This window comes from Poecile atricapillus, chromosome 34 (genome assembly GCF_030490865.1).
Source record: "Poecile atricapillus isolate bPoeAtr1 chromosome 34, bPoeAtr1.hap1, whole genome shotgun sequence".
Lineage (NCBI taxonomy): Eukaryota > Metazoa > Chordata > Aves > Passeriformes > Paridae > Poecile > Poecile atricapillus.
The window spans coordinates 3021207-3040285 of NC_081282.1; the positions used below are offsets into that span (position 1 = coordinate 3021207).

The 19079-nt window shown below is 42.5% G+C and overlaps 1 protein-coding gene across 2 annotated transcripts in view; it reads right to left on the bottom strand.

Moving 5' to 3' along the window:
• The window catches only part of LOC131590716 (immunoglobulin superfamily member 1-like), a 31001-nt gene extending 12833 nt beyond the window's left edge, over positions 1-18168 (bottom strand). The window contains exons 1-5 of one of the 2 annotated variants that reach the window (XM_058860987.1): positions 18062-18163; positions 14766-14793; positions 8408-8710; positions 1648-1803; positions 1474-1617 (exon numbers count right to left, since the gene is read on the bottom strand). In XM_058860987.1, coding sequence (XP_058716970.1) covers positions 1474-1617; positions 1648-1803; positions 8408-8710; positions 14766-14793; positions 18062-18091 — 661 coding nt within the window. In that variant the 5' untranslated portion in view covers positions 18092-18163. Of the gene's footprint in view, positions 1-1473; positions 1618-1647; positions 1804-8407; positions 8711-14765; positions 14794-18061 lie in introns of both variants that reach the window. The other variant, XM_058860988.1, reaches the window with a different exon arrangement.
• Between the last annotated feature and the right edge of the window lie 911 nt (positions 18169-19079).

Sequence of the window (19079 nt, forward strand, 5' to 3'; positions counted from 1 at the left end):
CCAAACACAACCAAACCCAACCAAACCCAACCAAACCAAACCAAACCCAACCAAACCCAACCAAACCCAACCAAACCCAACCAAACCAAACCAAACCCAACCAAACCCAACCAAACCCAACCAAACCCAACCATGACCCAACCAAACCCAACCAAACTCAACCAAACCCAACCAAACCCCACCAAACCCAACCAAACCCAACCAAACCCAACCAAACCCAACCAAACCCAACCATGACCCCACCAAACCCAACCAAACCCCACCAAACCCAACCAAACCCAACCAAACCCAACCAAACCCAACCAAACCCAACCAAACCCAACCAAACCCAACCATGACCCCACCAAACCCAACCAAACCCAACCAAACCCAACCAAACCCAACCAAACCCAACCATGACCCCACCAAACCCAACCAAACCCAACCAAACCCAACCCAACCCCACCAAACCCAACCATGACCCCACCAAACCCAACCAAACCCAACCAAACCCAACCAAACCCAACCAAACCCAACCAAACCCAACCAAACCCAACCAAACCCAACCATGACCCCACCAAACCCAACCATGACCCCACCAAACCCAACCAAACCCAACCAAACCCCACCAAACCCAACCATGACCCCACCAAACCCAACCATGACCCAACCAAACCCAACCAAACCCAACCAAACCCCACCAAACCCAACCATGACCCAACCAAACCCAACCAAACCCAACCAAACCCAACCATGACCCAACCAAACCCAACCAAACCCCACCATGACCCCACGAAACCCAACCAAACCCAACCAAACCCAACCAAACCCAACCATGACCCCACCAAACCCAACCATGACCCCACCAAACCCAACCAAACCCAACCATGACCCCACCAAACCCAACCATGACCCCACCAAACCCAACCATGACCCCACCAAACCCAACCATGACCTCACCAAACCCAACCAAACCCAACCAAACCCAACCAAACCCAACCAAACCCAACCAAACCCAACCATGACCTCACCAAACCCAACCAAACCCAACCAAACCCAACCAAACCCAACCAAACCCAACCAAACCCAACCCAACCAAACCCAACCATGACCCCACCAAACCCAACCAAACCCAACCAAACCCAACCAAACCCAACCATGACCCAACCAAACCCAACCAAACCCAACCAAACCCAACCAAACCCAACCAAACCCAACCATGACCCCACCAAACCCAACCATGACCCAACCAAACCCAACCAAACCCAACCAAACCCAACCAAACCCAACCAAACCCAACCAAACCCAACCAAACCCAACCAAACCCAACCAAACCCCACCAAACCCAACCAAACCCAACCATGACCCAATCAAACCCAACCAAACCCAACCAAACCCAACCAAATCCAACCTTGGCATCTCCTCCACCTCCTCCAAACCCTTCCCTGATGTTTCTCCATGCCCCAAAATCGTGGATTTTCCCCCCAAAATCACCTTTGACGATGACCTGGACGGCGTCGCTGGGGTAGGACGCGATCCACCGGCCCTGGGTCATCTCCTCGTAGCGGCAGCTGAAGTTCCCGGTCTGGTTCCGGCCGCTCCTCTCCACCCTCAGCCGGACACCAGAACTTCCAGAACCTTCCCAGATCCCACCAGAACTTCCAGAACCTTCCCAGATCCCGGCGGTGACCTCCAGCTCCTCCTGGAAGATCCCAAATCTCCTCTGGGCGGCGCCGGGCGGGGCCTGGCAGGAGAAGACCAAGGGCTGCCCTTCCACGGTGACGCTGGAGGGCGTCACCACCAGGATGGGTTGGGATGGACGATCTGGTGGGAGGAGAAGACACGAAGACGAGGTTGGATCTCCACGGGGAGGAGTTTTGGGGAGAAAAACACCCAAATTGAACCAAAAACCCCAAATTTTGGTCAATTTGAGCCAAATTTTGGGATAAAAAAGCCCAAATTGGACACAAAACCCCAAATTTTGGCCAATTTGAGATAAATTTTGGGATGAAAACGCCGCAAATCCCAAAATTTTGGCCAATTTGAGATAAATTTTGGGATAAAAATCCCCAAATTTGGCACAAAATCCAAAATTTTGGTCAACAGGGACAAATTTTGTGATAAAAATGCCCAAATTGAACCAAAAATCCAAAATTTTGGCCAATTTGAGAAAAATTTTGGGATCAAAACGTCCCAAAATCCCAACATTTTGGCCAACTGGGACAAATTTTGGGATAAAAACGCCTGAAATCCCAAAATTTTGGTCAATTTGAGATAAATTGGCTTGGACGATCTGGTGGGAGGAGAAGACACGAAGCCGAGGTTGGATCTCCACGGGGAGGAGTTTTGGGGAGAAAAACGCCCAAATTGAACCAAAAACCCCAAATTTTGGTCAATTTGAGACAAATTTTGTGATAAAAACGCCCAAATTGAACCAAAAAATCCAAAATTTTGGTCAATTTGAGCCAAACTTTGGTACCAAAAACCCCCCAAAACCCCAAATTTTGGTCAAAAGGGACAAATTTTTGGATAAAAATGACCCAAAACCCCAAATTTTGGTCAATTTGAGACAAATTTTGTGATAAAAACGCCCAAATTGAACCAAAAATCCAAAATTTTGGCCAATTTGAGCCAAATTTTGGGATCAAAACGTCCCAAAATCCCAAAATTTTGGTCAATTTGATACAAATTTTGGGATCAAAAGTCCCAAAATCCAACATTTTGGTCAATTTGAGATAAATTTTGGGATCAAAACGTCCTAAATCCCAAAGTTTCGGTCAATTTGAGATAAATTTTGGGATCAAAAGTTCCAAACCCCAAATTTTGGTCAATTTGAGACAAATTTTGGTACAAAAACCCCCCAAAACCCCAAAATTTTGGTCAATTTGGGACAAATTTTGGGGTAAAAATGCCCCAAAACCCCAAAATTTTGGCCAACTGGAACAAATTTTGGGATAAAACCCCCCAAAACCCCAAAATTTTGGCCAATTTGAGACAAATTTTGGGATAAAACCACCCCAAAACCCCAAAATTTTGGTCAAAAGGGACAAATTTGGTGATAAAACCCCCCAAAACCTCAAATTTTGGTCAATTTGAGATAAATTTTGGGATAAAAACGCCCAAATTTGGCACAAAATCCAACATTTTTGTCAAAAGGGACAAATTTTGGGATAAAAAAGCCCAAATTGATCCAAAAATCCAGAATTTTGGTCAATTTGAGACAAATTTTGGGATAAAACCACGCCAAAACCCCAAATTTTGGTCAATTTGGGATAAATTTTGGGATAAAGATGCCCAAATTGAACCAAAAATCCAAAATTTCGGTCAATTTGAGATAAATTTTGGGATAAAGACACCAAATTGGACACAAAACCCAAAATTTTGGTCAACAGGGACAAATTTTGAGATAAAAAAAGCCCAAATTGGAAACCAAATCCAACATTTTGGTCAATTTGAGATAAATTTTGGGATCAAAACGTCCTAAATCCCAAAGTTTCGGTCAATTTGAGACAAATTTTGGGATAGAAAGTTCCAAACCCCAAATTTTGGTCAATTTGAGCCAAACTTTGGTACCAAACCCCCCCAAAACCCCAAATTTTGGTCAATTTGAGCCAAACTTTGGTACCAAAACCCCCCCAAAACCCCAAAATTTTGGTCAAAAGGGACAAATTTTGGGATAAAACCCCCCAAAACCCCAAATTTTGGTCAATTTGAGCCAAACTTTGGTACCAAAAACCCCCCAAAACCCCAAAATTTTGGTCAAAAGGGACAAATTTTGGGATAAAACCCCCCCAAAATCCCAAATTTTGGTCAATTTGAGACAAATTTTGGGATTAAAACCCCCCAAAATCCCAAAATTTTGGTCAATTTGAGACAAATTTTGTGATAAAAACACCCAAATTGAACAAAAAACCCCAAATTTTGGTCAATTTGAGCCAAACTTTGGTACCAAAAACCCCCCAAAACCCCAAAATTTTGGTCAAAAGGGACAAATTTTTGGATAAAAATGACCCAAATCCTAAAATTTTGGTCAATTTGAGACAAATTTTGGGATAAAAATGCCCAAATTGGACACAAAACCCAAAATTTTGGTCAATTTGAGCCAAATTTTGGGATCAAAACGCCCAAAATCCCAACATTTTGGTCAAAAAGGACAAATTTTGGGGTAAAAACGTCCCAAATCGCAACATTTTGGTCAACTAGGACAAATTTTGGGATAAAACCCCCCAAAACCCCAAATTTTGGTCAATTTGAGATAAATTTTGGGATAAAAAAAGTCCAAATTGGGCACAAAATCCAACATTTTGGCCAATTTGAGACAAATTTTGGGATCAAAAACTCCAAATTGAACCAAAAAATCCAAAATTTTGGTCAATTTGAGACAAATTTTGGGATCAAAACCCCTCAAATCCCAAAATTTTGGTCAATTTGAGATAAATTTTGGGATGAAAACGCCCAAATTTGGCACAAAATCCAACATTTTGGTCAAAAGGGACAAATTTTAGGATAAAACCCCCCCAAAACCCCAAATTTTGGTCAATTTGAGCCAAACTTTGGTACCAAAACCCCCCAAAACCCCAAATTTTGGTCAATTTGAGCCAAATTTTGGTACCAAAAACCCCCCAAAACCCCAAATTTTGGTCAATTTGAGCCAAACTTTGGTACCAAAAACCCCCCAAAACCCCAAAATTTTGGTCAAAAGGGACAAATTTTGGGATAAAAATGCCCAAATTGGACACAAAACCCAAAATTTTGGTCAATTTGAGATAAATTTTGGGATAAAAACTCCCAAATTGAACCAAAAATCCAAAATTTTGGTCCATTTGAGCCAAACTTTGGTACCAAAAACCCCCCAAAACCCCAAAATTTTGGTCAAAAGGGACAAATTTTGGGATAAAACCCCCCCAAAATCCCAAATTTTGGTCAATTTGAGACAAATTTTGGGATTAAAACCCCCCAAAATCCCAAAATTTTGGTCAATTTGAGACAAATTTTGGGATAAAAACGCCCAAATTGGACACAAAATCCAACATTTTGGCCAATTTGAGCCAAACTTTGGTACCAAAACCCCCCAAAACCCCAAATTTTGGTCAATTTGAGCCAAACTTTGGTACCAAAACCCCCCCAAAACCCCAAATTTTGATCAATTTGAGACAAATTTTGGGATCAAAACCCCCCAAATCCCAACATTGTGGCCAACCGGGACAAATTTTGGGATAAAAATGACCCAAATCCCAAAATTTTGGTCAATTTGAGACAAATTTTGGGATAAAAACGCCCAGATTTGGCACAAAATCCAACATTTTGGTCAAAAGGGACAAATTTTGGGATGAAAACCCCCCAAATCCCAAAATTTTGGTCAATTTGAGACAAATTTTGGGATAAAAACGCCCAAATTAGACACAAAACCCAAAATTTTGGTTAACAAGGACAAATTTTTGGGATAAAAACACCAAATTGGGCACAAAACCCAAAATTTTGGTCAATTTGAGATAAATTTTGGGATAAAAAGTTCCAAACCCCAAATTTTGGTCAATTTGAGATAAATTTTGGTACCAAAACCCCCCAAAACCCCAAATTTTGGTCAATTTGAGATAGATTTTGGGATCAAAACTCCCAAATTTGGCACAAAATCCAAAATTTTGGTCAAAAGGGACAAATTTTGGGATGAAAACCCCCCAAATCCCAAAATTTTGGTCAATTTGAGACAAATTTTGGGATAAAAACGCCCAAATTAGACACAAAACCCAAAATTTTGGTCAATTTGAGATAAATTCTGCGATCAAAAACTCCAAATTGAACCAAAAATCCAAAATCTTGGTCAATTTGAGACAAATTTTGGGATAAAACCCCCCAAATCCCAAAATTTTGGCCAATTTGAGACAAATTTTGGGATAAAAAGTTCCAAACCCCAAATTTTGGTCAATTTGAGATAGATTTTGGGATAAAAATGCCCAAATTTGGCACAAAACCCCAAATTTTGGTCAATTTGAGCCAAATTTTGTGATCAAACCCCCCAAAACCCCAAATTTTGGTCAATTTGAGCCAAACTTTGGTACCAAAAACCCCCCAAAACCCCAAAATTTTGGTCAAAAGGGACAAATTTTTGGATAAAAATGACCCAAATCCCAAAATTTTGGTCAATTTGAGCCAAACTTTGTGATCAAACCCCCCAAAACCCCAAATTTTGGTCAATTTGAGATAAATTTTGGGATCAAAACCCCCCAAATCCCAACATTGTGGCCAACCGGGACAAATTTTGGGATAAAACCCCCCAAATCCCAAAATTTTGGTCAATTTGAGCCAAATTTTGGGATAAAAACGCCCAAATTGGACACAAAACCCAAAATTTTGGTTAACAAGGACAAATTTTTGGGATAAAAACACCAAATTGGGCACAAAACCCAAAATTTTGGTCAATTTGAGATAAATTTTGGGATAAAAAGTTCCAAACCCCAAATTTTGGTCAATTTGAGCCAAACTTTGGTACCAAACCCCCCAAAACCCCAAAATTTTGGTCAATTTGAGACAAATTTTGGGATAAAACCCCCCAAAACCCCAAATTTTGGTCAATTTGATACAAATTTTGGGATCAAAACATTCTAAATCCCAAAGTTTCGGTCAATTTGAGATAAATTTTGGGATAAAAAGTTCCAAACCCCAAATTTTGGTCAATTTGAGCCAAACTTTGGTACCAAAACCCCCCAAAACCCCAAAATTTTGGTCAAAAGGGACAAATTTTTGGATAAAAATGACCCAAAACCCAAAATTTTGGTCAATTTGAGATAAATTTTGGGATCAAAATTCCCCGAAATCCCAAAATTTTGGTCAATTTGGGATAAATTTTGGGATAAAAACGCCTGAAATCCCAAAATTTTGGTCAATTTGAGATGAATTTTGGGATCAAAAAGCCCAAATTGTGCACAAAATCCCAAATTTTGGTCAATTTGAGACAAATTTTGGGATCAAAACGTCCTAAATCCCAAAGTTTCGGTCAATTTGAGATAAATTTTGGGATAAAAAGTTCCAAACCCCAAATTTTGGTCAATTTGAGCCAAACTTTGGTACCAAACCCCCCCAAAACCCCAAATTTTGGTCAATTTGAGCCAAACTTTGGTACCAAAACCACCCAAAACCCCAAATTTTGGTCAATTTGAGCCAAACTTTGGTACCAAAAACCCCCCAAATCCCAACATTTTGGTCAAAAGGGACAAATTTTTGGATAAAAATGACCCAAATCCCAAAATTTTGGTCAATTTGAGATAAATTTTGGGATAAAAACTCCCAAATTGGACACAAAATCCAACATTTTGGCCAATTTGAGATAAATTTTGGGATAAAAACCCCCCAAACCCCCAAAATTTTGGTCAATTTGAGCCAAACTTTGTGATCAAACCCCCCAAAACCCCAAATTTTGGTCAATTTGAGCCAAATTTTGTGATCAAACCCCCCAAATCCCCAAATTTTGGTCAATTTGAGCCAAATTTTGGTACCAAAACACCCAAATCCCCAAATTTTGGTCAAAAGGGACAAATTTTTGGATAAAAATGACCCAAATCCCAAAATTTTGGTCAATTTGAGATAAATTTTGGCACCAAACCCCCCCAAAACCCCCAAAATTTTGATCAATTTGAGCCAAATTTTGTGATCAAACCCCCAAAACCCCAAATTTTGGTCAATTTGAGCCAAACTTTGGTAACAAAAACCCCCCAAAACCCCAAATTTTGGTCAATTTGAGCCAAACTTTGGTACCAAAACCCCCCAAAACCCCAAAATTTTGGTCAAAAGGGACAAATTTTTGGATAAAAATGACCCAAAAACCCAAATTTTGGTCAATTTGAGACAAATTTTGGGATAAAAATGCCCAAATTGGACACAAAACCCAAAATTTTGGTCAATTTGAGATAAATTTTGGGATAAAAACTCCCAAATTGAACCAAAAATCCAATATTTTGGTCAATTTGAGACAAATTTTGGGTTCAAAAGTCTCAAATTGAACCAAAATTCCAAAATTTTGGTCAATCTGAGTTAAATTTTGGAATTAAAAAAGCTCAAATCCCAAAATTTTGGTCAATTTCAGATAAATTTTGGGATAAACCCCCCCCCCCCAATTCCCAAAATTTTGGCCAACTGGGACAAATTTTGGGATCAAAACCCAAAATTTGGTCAATTTGGGATAAATTTTGGGATAAAAACCTCTCAAAACCCCAAATTTCGGTCAATTTGAGATGAATTTTGGGATCAAAAAGCCCAAATTGGACACAAAACCCAAAATTTTGGTCAACAAGGCCAAATTTTGGGATAAAAATGCCCCAAATTGGACACAAAATCCCAAATTTTGGTCAATTTGAGCCAAACTTTGCTACCAACCCCCCCAAAACCCCCAAAATTTCTCAGAATTTGCCCCCAAACCCCCCAAAATTCCCACCGCGGACGTTGATGACCACGGCGCGGCTGGGCGGCGAGTGGACGTCGGCGCGTCCCGGGCGGAGCAGGGTGTAGGAGCAGCTGTGGAATCCTCCGTCCATGGTCCCGGAGATGTTGAAGGTGTGGCTGAAGCTCCTCCTGGAGCTCCTGACGTCCAGAACCCACCCGGAGCTCCCGGAGAAACGGAAACCGCGCACGCGGCCGCCCGGCGCCGTGCAGGTGAGGGACACGGCGTCGCCGATCAGGAACTCGGCCTTGGGGGGCGTCACCGAGATGTTGGGGGGGGTGGGAGGGAGATCTGGGTCTAAAATGGGTGAAAACGGTCAAAAAATTCCGTTTTTTTGAGGTGGGAATGAAGAAGATGATGGAGAACATGAAGAACCACCCAATTTTGCCCAAAATCCCCAATTTTTTGTGTGTCTGGAGAAGTTTTGGAATCACTGAGATGTTTGGGGTGGTGGGAAGGAGATCTGGGGAAGAAAAATGGGTCCAAAAAAGCCAAAAATGGCCAAAATTTCCATTTTTTGGAGGTGGGAATGAAGAAGATGATGGAGAACATGAAGAACCACCCAATTTTGCCCAAAATCCCGATTTTTTTGTGAGTCTGGAGATGGTTTAGAACCACCGAGATGTTTGGGGTGGTGGGAGGGAGATCTGGGTCAAAAAAGGGCCAAAAATTGCGATTTTTGGAGGTGGGAATGGAGAAGATGGAGAAGATGGAGAGGAACCACCCAGTTTTGCCCAAAATCCCCAATTTTTGTCATCTGGAGAAGGTTTGGAATCATTGAGATGTTTGGGGTGGTGGGAGGGAGATCTGGGTCCAAAAAGGGTGAAAACGGCAAAAAAATCCATTTTTTGGAGGTGGGAATGGAGAAGATGATGGAGAACATGAAGAACCACCCAATTTTGCCCAAAATCCCCAATTTTCTGTGTGTCTGGAGAAGATTTGGAATCCCCCAGAAGCTCCTGGAGGTTCCACCAAGCCAGGGGAGATTTTGGGGTCTGGATTGGGTCAAAAAAGCCCAAAAATGGCCCAAAATTCCATTTTTTGGAGGTGGGAATGGAGAAGATGATGGAGAACATGAAGAACCACCCAATTTTGCCCAAAATCCCCAATTTTTTGTGTGTCTGGAGAAGATTTGGAATCACTGAGATGTTTGGGACCAAAAACCCCAAAAAATGACCCAAAAATTCCATGTTTGGAGTGGTTGGAGAAGGTGGGAATGGAGAAGATGAAGATGATGGTGAAGAACATCTCAGTTTTCACCAAAAATCCCCAATTTTTTTTGTCATCTGGAGAAGATTTGGAGTCACCCAGAAGCTCCTGGAGGTTCCACCAAGCCAGGGGAGATTTTGGGGTCTGGATTGGGTCAAAAAAACCCAAAAATGGCCCAAAATTCCATTTTTTGGAGCTGGGAATGGAGAAGATGATGGAGAACATGAAGAACCACCCAAAATTTCCTCAAAATCCCCAATTTTTGTCATCTGGAGAAGGTTTGGAGTCATTGAGATGTTTCAGGTGGTGAAAAGGAGATCTGGGGAAGAAAAATGGGTCCAAAAAAGCCAAAAATGGCCAAAATTTCCATTTTTTGGAGGTGGGAATGAAGAAGATGATGGAGAACATGAAGAACCACCAAATTTTGCCCAAAATCCCCAATTTTTTGTGTGTCTGGAGAAGTTTTGGAATCACCGAGATGTTCGGGTCCAAAAACCCCAAAAAATGACCCAAAAATTCCATGTTTGGAGTGGTTGGAGAAGGTGGGAATGGAGAAGATGAAGATGATGATGAAGAACATCTCAGTTTTGCCCAAAATCCCCAAATTTTGTCATCTGGAGAAGATTTGGAATCCCCCAGAAGCTCCTGGAGGTTCCACCAAGCCAGGGGAGATTTTGGGGTCTGGATTGGGTCAAAAAAGCCCAAAAATGGCTCAAAATTCCATTTTTTGGAGGTGGGAATGGAGAAGATGAAGATGATGATGAAGAACATCTCAGTTTTCCTCAAAATCCCAAATTTTTGTGTGTCTGGAGAAGATTTGGAATCACTGAGATGTTTGGGTCCAAAAACCCCAAAAAATGACCCAAAAATTCCATGTTTGGAGTGGTTGGAGAAGATGGAAATGGAGAAGATGAAGATGATGGTGAAGAACATCTCAGTTTTCCCCAAAATCCCAAATTTTTTGTGTTTCTGGAGAAGATTTGGAATCCCCCAGAAGCTCCTGGAGGTTCCACCAAGCCAGGGGAGATTTTGGGGTCTGGATTGGGTCAAAAAAGCCTAAAAATGGCCCAAAATTCCATTTTTTGGAGGTGGGAATGGAGAAGATGATGGAGAACATGAAGAACCACCCAGTTTTGCCCAAAATCCCCAAATTTTGTGTGTCTGGAGAAGATTTGGAATCCCCCAGAAGGTCCTGGAGGTTCCACCAAGCCAGGGGAGATTTTGGGGTCTGGATTGGGTCAAAAAAGCCCAAAAACGACCCAAAAATTCCATTTTTTGGAGGTGGGAATGGAGAAGATGATGGAGAACATGAAGAACCACCCAATTTTGCCCAAAATCCCAAATTTTTTTGACTGGAGAAGGTTTGGAGTCATTGAGATGTTTCAGGTGGTGGGAAGGAGATCTGGGGAAGAAAAATGGGTCCAAAAAAGCCAAAAATGGCCCAAAATTCCGTTTTTTGGAGGTGGGAATGGAGAAGATGAAGATGATGATGAAGAACCACCCAGTTTTGCCCAAAATCCCAAATTTTTGTCATCTGGAGAAGGTTTGGAACCACCCAGAAGGTCCTGGAGGTTCCACCAAGCCAGGGGAGATTTTGGGGTCTGGATTGGGTCAAAAAAGCCCAAAAATGGCCCAAAATTCCATTTTTTGGAGGTGGGAATGGAGAAGATGAAGATGATGATGAAGAACATCTCAATTTTTCCCAAAATCCCAAATTTTTTGTGTGTCTGGAGAAGATTTCGAGTCACCGAGATGTTTGGGGTGGTGGGAAGGAGATCTGGGGAAGAAAAATGGGTCCAAAAAAGCCAAAAATGGCTCAAAATTCCATTTTTTGGAGGTGGGAATGGAGAAGATGATGGAGAACATGAAGAACCACCCAATTTTGCCCAAAATCCCAAATTTTTGTCATCTGGAGAAGATTTGGAATCCCCCAGAAGCTCCTGGAGGTTCCACCAAGCCAGGGGAGATTTTGGGGTCTGGATTGGGTCAAAAAAGCCCAAAAATGGCTCAAAATTCCATTTTTTGGAGGTGGGAATGGAGAAGATGGAGAAGATGATGAAGAACATCTCAGTTTTCACCAAAAATCCCAAATTTTTTTGACTCTGGAGAAGATTTGGGATCACCGAGATGTTGGGGGCGGTGGGAGGGAGATCTGGGTCTAAAAAGGGTGAAAACGGCAAAAAAATTGCGTTTTTTGGAGGTGGGAATGGAGAAGATGATGGAGAACATGAAGAACCACCCAATTTTGCCCAAAATCCCAAATTTTTTCTAGGTTGGACATGGATTGGGGCAAAAAAAAGCCCCAAAATGACCCAAAAATTCCATGTTTGGAGTGGTTGGAGAAGATGGAAATGGAGAAGATGAAGATGATGGTGAAGAACACCTCAATTTTGCCCAAAATCCCGATTTTTTTGTGTGTCTGGAGAAGATTTGGAACCACCGAGATGTTGGGGGCGGTGGGAGGGAGATCTGGGTCTAAAATGGGTGAAAACGGCCAAAAATTGCGTTATTTGGAGGTAAGAATGGAGAAGATGGAGAAGAACCACCCAGTTTTGCCCAAAATCCCAAATTTTTGTCGACTGGAGAAGGTTTGGAGTCATTGAGATGTTTGGGGTGGTGGGAAGGAGATCTGGGGAAGAAAAATGGGTCAAAAATGGGCGAAAATGGCAAAAAAATCCATTTTTTTGAGGTGGGAATGGAGAAGATGAAGATGATGATGAAGAACATCTCAGATTTGCCCAAAATCCCAAATTTTTGTGTGTCTGGAGAAGATTTGGAATCACTGAGATGTTTGGGTCCAAAAACCCCAAAAAATGACCCAAAAATTCCATGTTTGGAGTGGTTGGAGAAGGTGGGAATGGAGAAGATGAAGATGATGATGAAGAACATCTCAGTTTTCACCAAAAATCCCGATTTTTGTCATCTGGAGAAGATTTGGAATCCCCCAGAAGCTCCTGGAGGTTCCACCAAGCCAGGGGAGATTTTGGGGTCTGGATTGGGTCCAAAAAGCCCCAAAATGGCTCAAAATTCCATTTTTTGGAGGTGGGAATGGAGAAGATGATGGAGAACATGAAGAACCACCCAATTTTGCCCAAAATCCCCACATTTTTTGTGTGTCTGGAGAAGATTTGGAATCACTGAGATGTTTGGGGCAAAAAACCCCAAAAAATGACCCAAAAATTCCATGTTTGGAGTGGTTGGAGAAGGTTGGAATGGAGAAGATGAAGATGATGATGAAGAACATCTCAATTTTGCCCAAAATCCCCAATTTTTGTGTGTCTGGAGAAGGTTTGGAATCACCCAGAAGCTCCTGGAGGTTCCACCAAGCCGGGGGAGATTTTGGAGTCTGGATTGGGTCAAAAAAGCCTAAAAATGGCTCAAAATTCCATTTTTTGAAGGTGGGAATGATGAAGATGAAGATGATGATGAAGAACATCTCAATTTTGCCCAAAATCCCCAAATTTTTGTGTGTCTGGAGAAGGTTTGGAACCACCCAGAAGCTCCTGGAGGTTCCACCAAGCCAGGGGAGATTTTGGGGTCTGGATTGGGTCAAAAAAGCCCAAAAATGGCCAAAAATTCCATTTTTTGAAGATGGGAATGAAGAAGATGATGGAGAACATGAAGAACCGCCCAATTTTGCCCAAAATCCCCAATTTTTTGTGTGTCTGGAGAAGATTTGGAATCCCCCAGAAGCTCCTGGAGGTTCCACCAAGCCAGGGGAGATTTTGGGCTCTGGATTGGGTCAAAAAAGCCCAAAAATGGCCCAAAATTCCATTTTTTGGAGGTGGGAATGGAGAAGATGAAGATGATGATGAAGAACATCTCAGTTTTGTCCAAAATCCCCAATTTTTGTCATCTGGAGAAGATTTGGAATCCCCCAGAAGCTTCTGGAGGTTCCACCAAGCCAGAGGAGATTTTGGGCTCTGGATTGGGTCAAAAAAGCCCAAAAACGACCCAAAAATTCCATTTTTTGGAGGTGGGAATGGAGAAGATGATGGAGAACATGAAGAACCACCCAATTTTGCCCAAAATCCCCAAATTTTTGTGTCTGGAGAAGATTTGGAACCACCCAGAAGCTCCTGGAGGTTCCACCAAGCCAGGGGAGATTTTGGGGTCTGGATTGGGTCAAAAAAGCCCAAAAATGGCCCAAATTTCCATTTTTTGGAGGTGGGAATGGAGAAGATGATGGAGAACATGAAGAACCACCCAATTTTGCCCAAAATCCCATTTTTTTTGTGTGTCTGGAGAAGATTTGGAACCACTGAGATGTTTGGGGTGGTGGGAGGGAGATCTGGGTCTAAAAAGGGTGAAAACGGCAAAAAAATCCATTTTTTTGAGGTGGGAATGGAGAAGATGAAGATGATGATGAAGAACATCTCAGTTTTCACCAAAAATCCCAATTTTTTTTAGTTTAGAGAAGGTTTGGAGTCACCGAGATGTTGGCGGTCGTGGGAAGAAGATCTGGGTCTAAAATGGGTGAAAACGGCAAAAAAATGTGGTTTTTGGAGGTGGGAATGGAGAAGATGATGGAGAACATGAAGAACCACCCAATTTTGCCCAAAATCCCAATTTTTTTGTGTGTCTGGAGAAGATTTGGAATCACTGAGATGTTCGGGTCCAAAAACCCCAAAAAATGACCCAAAAATTCCATGTTTGGAGTGGTTGGAGAAGGTGGGAATGGAGAAGATGAAGATGATGATGAAGAACATCTCAATTTTTCCCAAAATCCCAATTTTTGTGAGTCTGGAGAAGTTTTGGAACCACCCAGAAGCTCCTGGAGGTTCCACCAAGCCAGGGGAGATTTTGGGGTCTGGATTGGGTCAAAAAAGCCCCAAAATGGCTCAAAATTCCATTTTTTGGAGGTGGGAATGGAGAAGATGATGGAGAACATGAAGAACCACCCAATTTTGCCCAAAATCCCCAAATTTTTTGTGTGTCTGGAGAAGATTTGGAACCACCCAGAAGCTCCTGGAGGTTCCACCAAGCCAGGGGAGAAGTTTGGGGTTGGATTTGCTTTAAAATGACCCAAAAAAGGTTAAAAATGAGCCAAAAATGGAATTTTTTGGAGGTGGAAATGGAGAAAATTGATCAAAACTTCCGGGTTTTTCCCAAAATCCCGAATTTTTGGGGGAATTTTTGTTACCTGAAGGTGTCGACATCGGGAGAAAAGCTGGAAAAAATGGGAAAAATGGAAATGGTGAAAAAAAATGGGGGGAAAAAGGGAAAATTGGGAAAAATGGGAAAAATGGGAAAAATGGGGATAAATTGGGGAAATGGGGAAAAATTGGGGAAAATTGGGAAAAATTGGGGGAAAATGGGGAAATTGGGAAAATTGGGACAAATGGGAAAAATTGGGAAAAATGGGGAAGTTAAAATGGGGAAAAATTGGGGAAAATTGGGGAAAATGGGGAAAATTTGAGAAAATTGGGGAAAATTGGGAAAAATGGGAAAAAAATGGGAAAGGAAAAATGGGGAAAAAAAGGGAAAAATGGGGAAAAATGGGAAAAATTGGGAAAAAGGAGGAAAAATGGGAAAAATGGGGAAAATTGGGAAAATTGGGGAAAATTGGGGAAAAATGGGAAAAATGGGGAAAATTGGGAAAATTGGGGAAAATTGGGGAAAATGGGGAAAATGGGGAAAATTGGGGAAAATTGGGGAAAATTGGGGAAATTTGGGAAAATGGGGAAAATTGGGGAAAAATGGGGAAAATTGGGGAAAAATGGGAAAAATTTGGTAAAATGGGGAAAATGGGGAAAAATTGGGGAAAATGGGGAAAATTGTGGGAAAATGGGAAAAATTGGGAAAAAATGGGAAAAATGGGGAAAATGGGGAAAATTTGGGAAAATGGGAAAAATTGGGAAAAATGGGGAAAATGGGGAAAATGGGAAAATGGGAAAAATGGGAAAAATTGGGAAAAATTGGGAAAAATTGGAAAAAATGAGAAAAATAAGAGAGGAAAAATGGGAAAATTGGGAAAAATGGGAAAAATGGGGAAAGGAAATATTGGAAAAAATGGGAAAAATTGGGGAAAAATGCGGAAAATGGGAAAGGAAAAATGGGGAAAAATGGGAAAAATGGGGGAAAATTGGGAAAAATTGGGGGAAATAGGATGAGGAGGAAGAGGAGGAGGAGGAAGAAGAGGAGTTGAGAAAATGGGGAGGGAATTTGGGGAAAAATGGGTTAAAATTGGGGAAAATTGAGAAAAAAATGGGAAAAATTGGGAAAAATTGAGAGAAATTGGGAAAAAATGGGAAAAAAAGGGAAAATTTGGGGAAAAATGGGAATGGAGGAGGAAGAGGAGGAGGAAGAGTTGGGAAAATGGAGAGGGAATTTGGGGGAAAATGGGGAAAAATGGGAAAAATGGGGGAAATTGGGATAAAATGAGAGGAAAATTTGGGGAAAATATGGAAAAATTGGGGATAAATGGGGAAAAATTGGGAAAAATGGGGATTTGGAGGAAGAGGAAGGGAAGGAGGAAGAGGAGTTGGGAAAATTGGGAGGGAATTTGGGGAAAAATGGGGCAAAATTGGGGAAAATGGGGAAAATTTGAGAAAAAATGAGAAAAATTGGGAAAAGGGGAAAAAATTGGGGAAAAATCGGGAAAATGGGGAAAAACTGAGAAAAATGGGGAAAAATGGGGAAAAATTGGGAAAATTGGGGAAAAATGGGATGGGGAGGAAGAGGAGGAGGAAGAGTTGGGAAAATGGAGAGGAAAAATGGGGAAAAATTGAGAGAAATTGGTAAAAAATGGGAAAAAAAGGGAAATTTTGGGGAAAAATGGGAATGGAGGAGGAAGAGGAGGAAGAGGAGGAAGAGGAAGAAGAGACGTTGGGATGAAGGACACGAAAATGGGTGGAAAAAAAAGGAAATTTGGGAAAACCGGGGAGGACGAGGAAGGAAAAGGGAAAATCGGGGATAAAAGAGGAGGAGGAGGAGGAGGAGGAGGAGTTGGGAAAATGGAGAGGGAATTTGGGGAAAAATTGGGGAAAATTGGGAAAAATTGGAAAAATTGGAGATTGGGAGGAAGAGGAGGAGGAGGAAGAGGAGGAGTTGGGAAAATGGGGAGGGAATTTGGGGAAAAATGGGAAAAAATTGGGGAAAATGGGGAAAAATTGGGGAAAAATCGGAAAAATGGGGAAAAACTGAGAAAAATGGGGAAAAATGGGGAAAAATGGGGTGGGGAGGAAGAGGAGGAGGAAGAGTTGGGAAAATGGGGGGGGGAATTTGGGGGAAAATGGGGAAAAATGAGAAAAATGGGGGAAATTGGGATCAAATGAGGGGAAAATTTGGGGAAAAATGGGGAAAAATTGGGGAAAATGAAGAAAAGTTGGGGAAAATGGGGATTTGGAGGAAGAGGAAGGGAAGGAGGAAGAGGAGTCGGGAAAATGAGGAGGGAATTTGGGGAAAAATTGGGGAAAAATTGGGAAAAATGGGGAAAAATTGGGGAAAAATGAGGAAAATGGGGAAAATGGGGAAAAATGGATGGAGGAGGAAGAGGAGAAGAAAGAGTTGGGAAAATTGGGAGGGAATTTGGGGAAAAATTGGGAAAAATTGGGAAAAATTGGGGAAAATTTGGGGAAAAATGAGGAAAATGGGGAAAATGGGGAAAAATGGATGGAGGAGGAAGAGGAGGAGGAAGAGTTGGGAAAATGGGGAGGGAATTTGATGGGAAATGGGGAAAAATGGGGAAAATCAGGGAAAATTGGGGAAAATTGGAATAAAGGGGAAAAATTGGGGAAAAAATTGGGAAAAAATTGGGGAAAAATTGTGAAAAAGGGAAAAAATGAGGAAAAATGGGGGAAAATGGGGAAAAATTGAGAAAAATTGGGAAAAATTGGGGAAAAATGGGGGAAAATGGGAAAAAATTGGGAAAAATGGGGAAAAATGGGGGAAAATGGGGAAAAATTGAGAGAAATTGGGAAAAAATGGGAAAAAAAGGGAAATTTTGGGGAAAAATGGGAATGGAGGAGGAAGAGGAAGAGGAGGAGGAAGAGGAAGAAGAGACGTTGGGATGAAGGACACGAAAATGGGTGGAAAAAAAGGAAATTTGGGAAAACCGGGGAGGACGAGGAAGGAAAAGGAAAAATCGGGATAAAAGAGGAGGAGGAGGAGGAGGAAGAGGAGTTGGGAAAATGGAGAGGGAATTTGGGGAAAAATGAGAAAAATTGGGGAAAAATTGGGAAAAATGGATGGAGGAGGAAGAGGAGGAGGAAGAGTTGGGAAAATGGGGAGGGAATTTGACGGGAAATGGGGAAAAATTGGGGAAAAATGAGATGGAGGAAGAGGAAGAGAAGGAAGAAGAGAAGCTGGGATGAAGGACACAAAAATGGGTGGAAAAAAACTAAATTTGGGAAAACCGGGGAGGACGAGGAAGGAAAAGGGAAAATCGGGGATAAAAGAGGAGGAAGAGGAGGAGGAAGATGAGGAGGCCTCACCGAGGAGGAGAGCGATGAAGGTCGGCAGCTCCATGGCCGCGGCCCCTCCCTGTCCCCTCCCGGTCACGTGACCCCCGAAAGTCGCGGGAAAAGGGGAAGCGGCCCCAAAATCCGATGGAAATTGCGCAACGATGACGTCATCGGCCGGAGGTGACTCAGGGGTGGCCTCTGGGGACATTTGGGGACATTTGGGGACATTTGGGGACATTTTGGGACATTTTGGGGACATTTTGGGACATTTGGGGACATTTTGGGGACATTTTGTGACATTTTGTGACATTTGGGGACATTTGGGGACATTTGGGGCCATTTTTGGACATTTTGGAACATTTGGGGACATTTTGGGGACATTTTGGGACATTTGGGGACATTTTGGGACATTTGGGGACATTTGGGGACATTTTGGGGACATTTTGGGACATTTGGGGACATTTGGAGACATTTTGGGGACATTTGGGGACATTTGGGGACATTTGGGGACATTTGGGGACATTGGGGGTGGTGGAGGTGAAGGTGGCACCAGGGTTGGGGACACTGAGAAGGTGACACTGAGAAGGTGACACCAATGAAGGTGGCACCAGGGTGAGGGTGACACCAAGGAGGTGACACTAAAGGTGACACCGAGGTGAGGGTGGCACCAGGGTTGGGGACACTGAGGTGAAGGTGGCACCCAGGAGGTGACACCAATGAAGGTGCCACCAAGGAGGTGACACCAATGAAGGTGGCACCAGGGTGAGGGTGACACCAAGGAGGTGACACTAAAGGTGACACCGAGGAGAAGGTGACACCAGGGTTGGGGACACTGAGGTGAAGGTGACACCAAGGAGGTGACACCAATGAAGGTGGCACCAAGGTGAGGGTGGCACCAAGGAGAAGGTGACACCAGGGTTGGGGACAATGAGGTGACACCGAGGTGAGGGTGGCACCAGGGCTGGGGACACTGAGAAGGTGACACCGAGGGGAAGGTGACACCAGGGGTGGGGACACTGAGAAGGTGACACTGATGAAGGTGGCACCAGGGT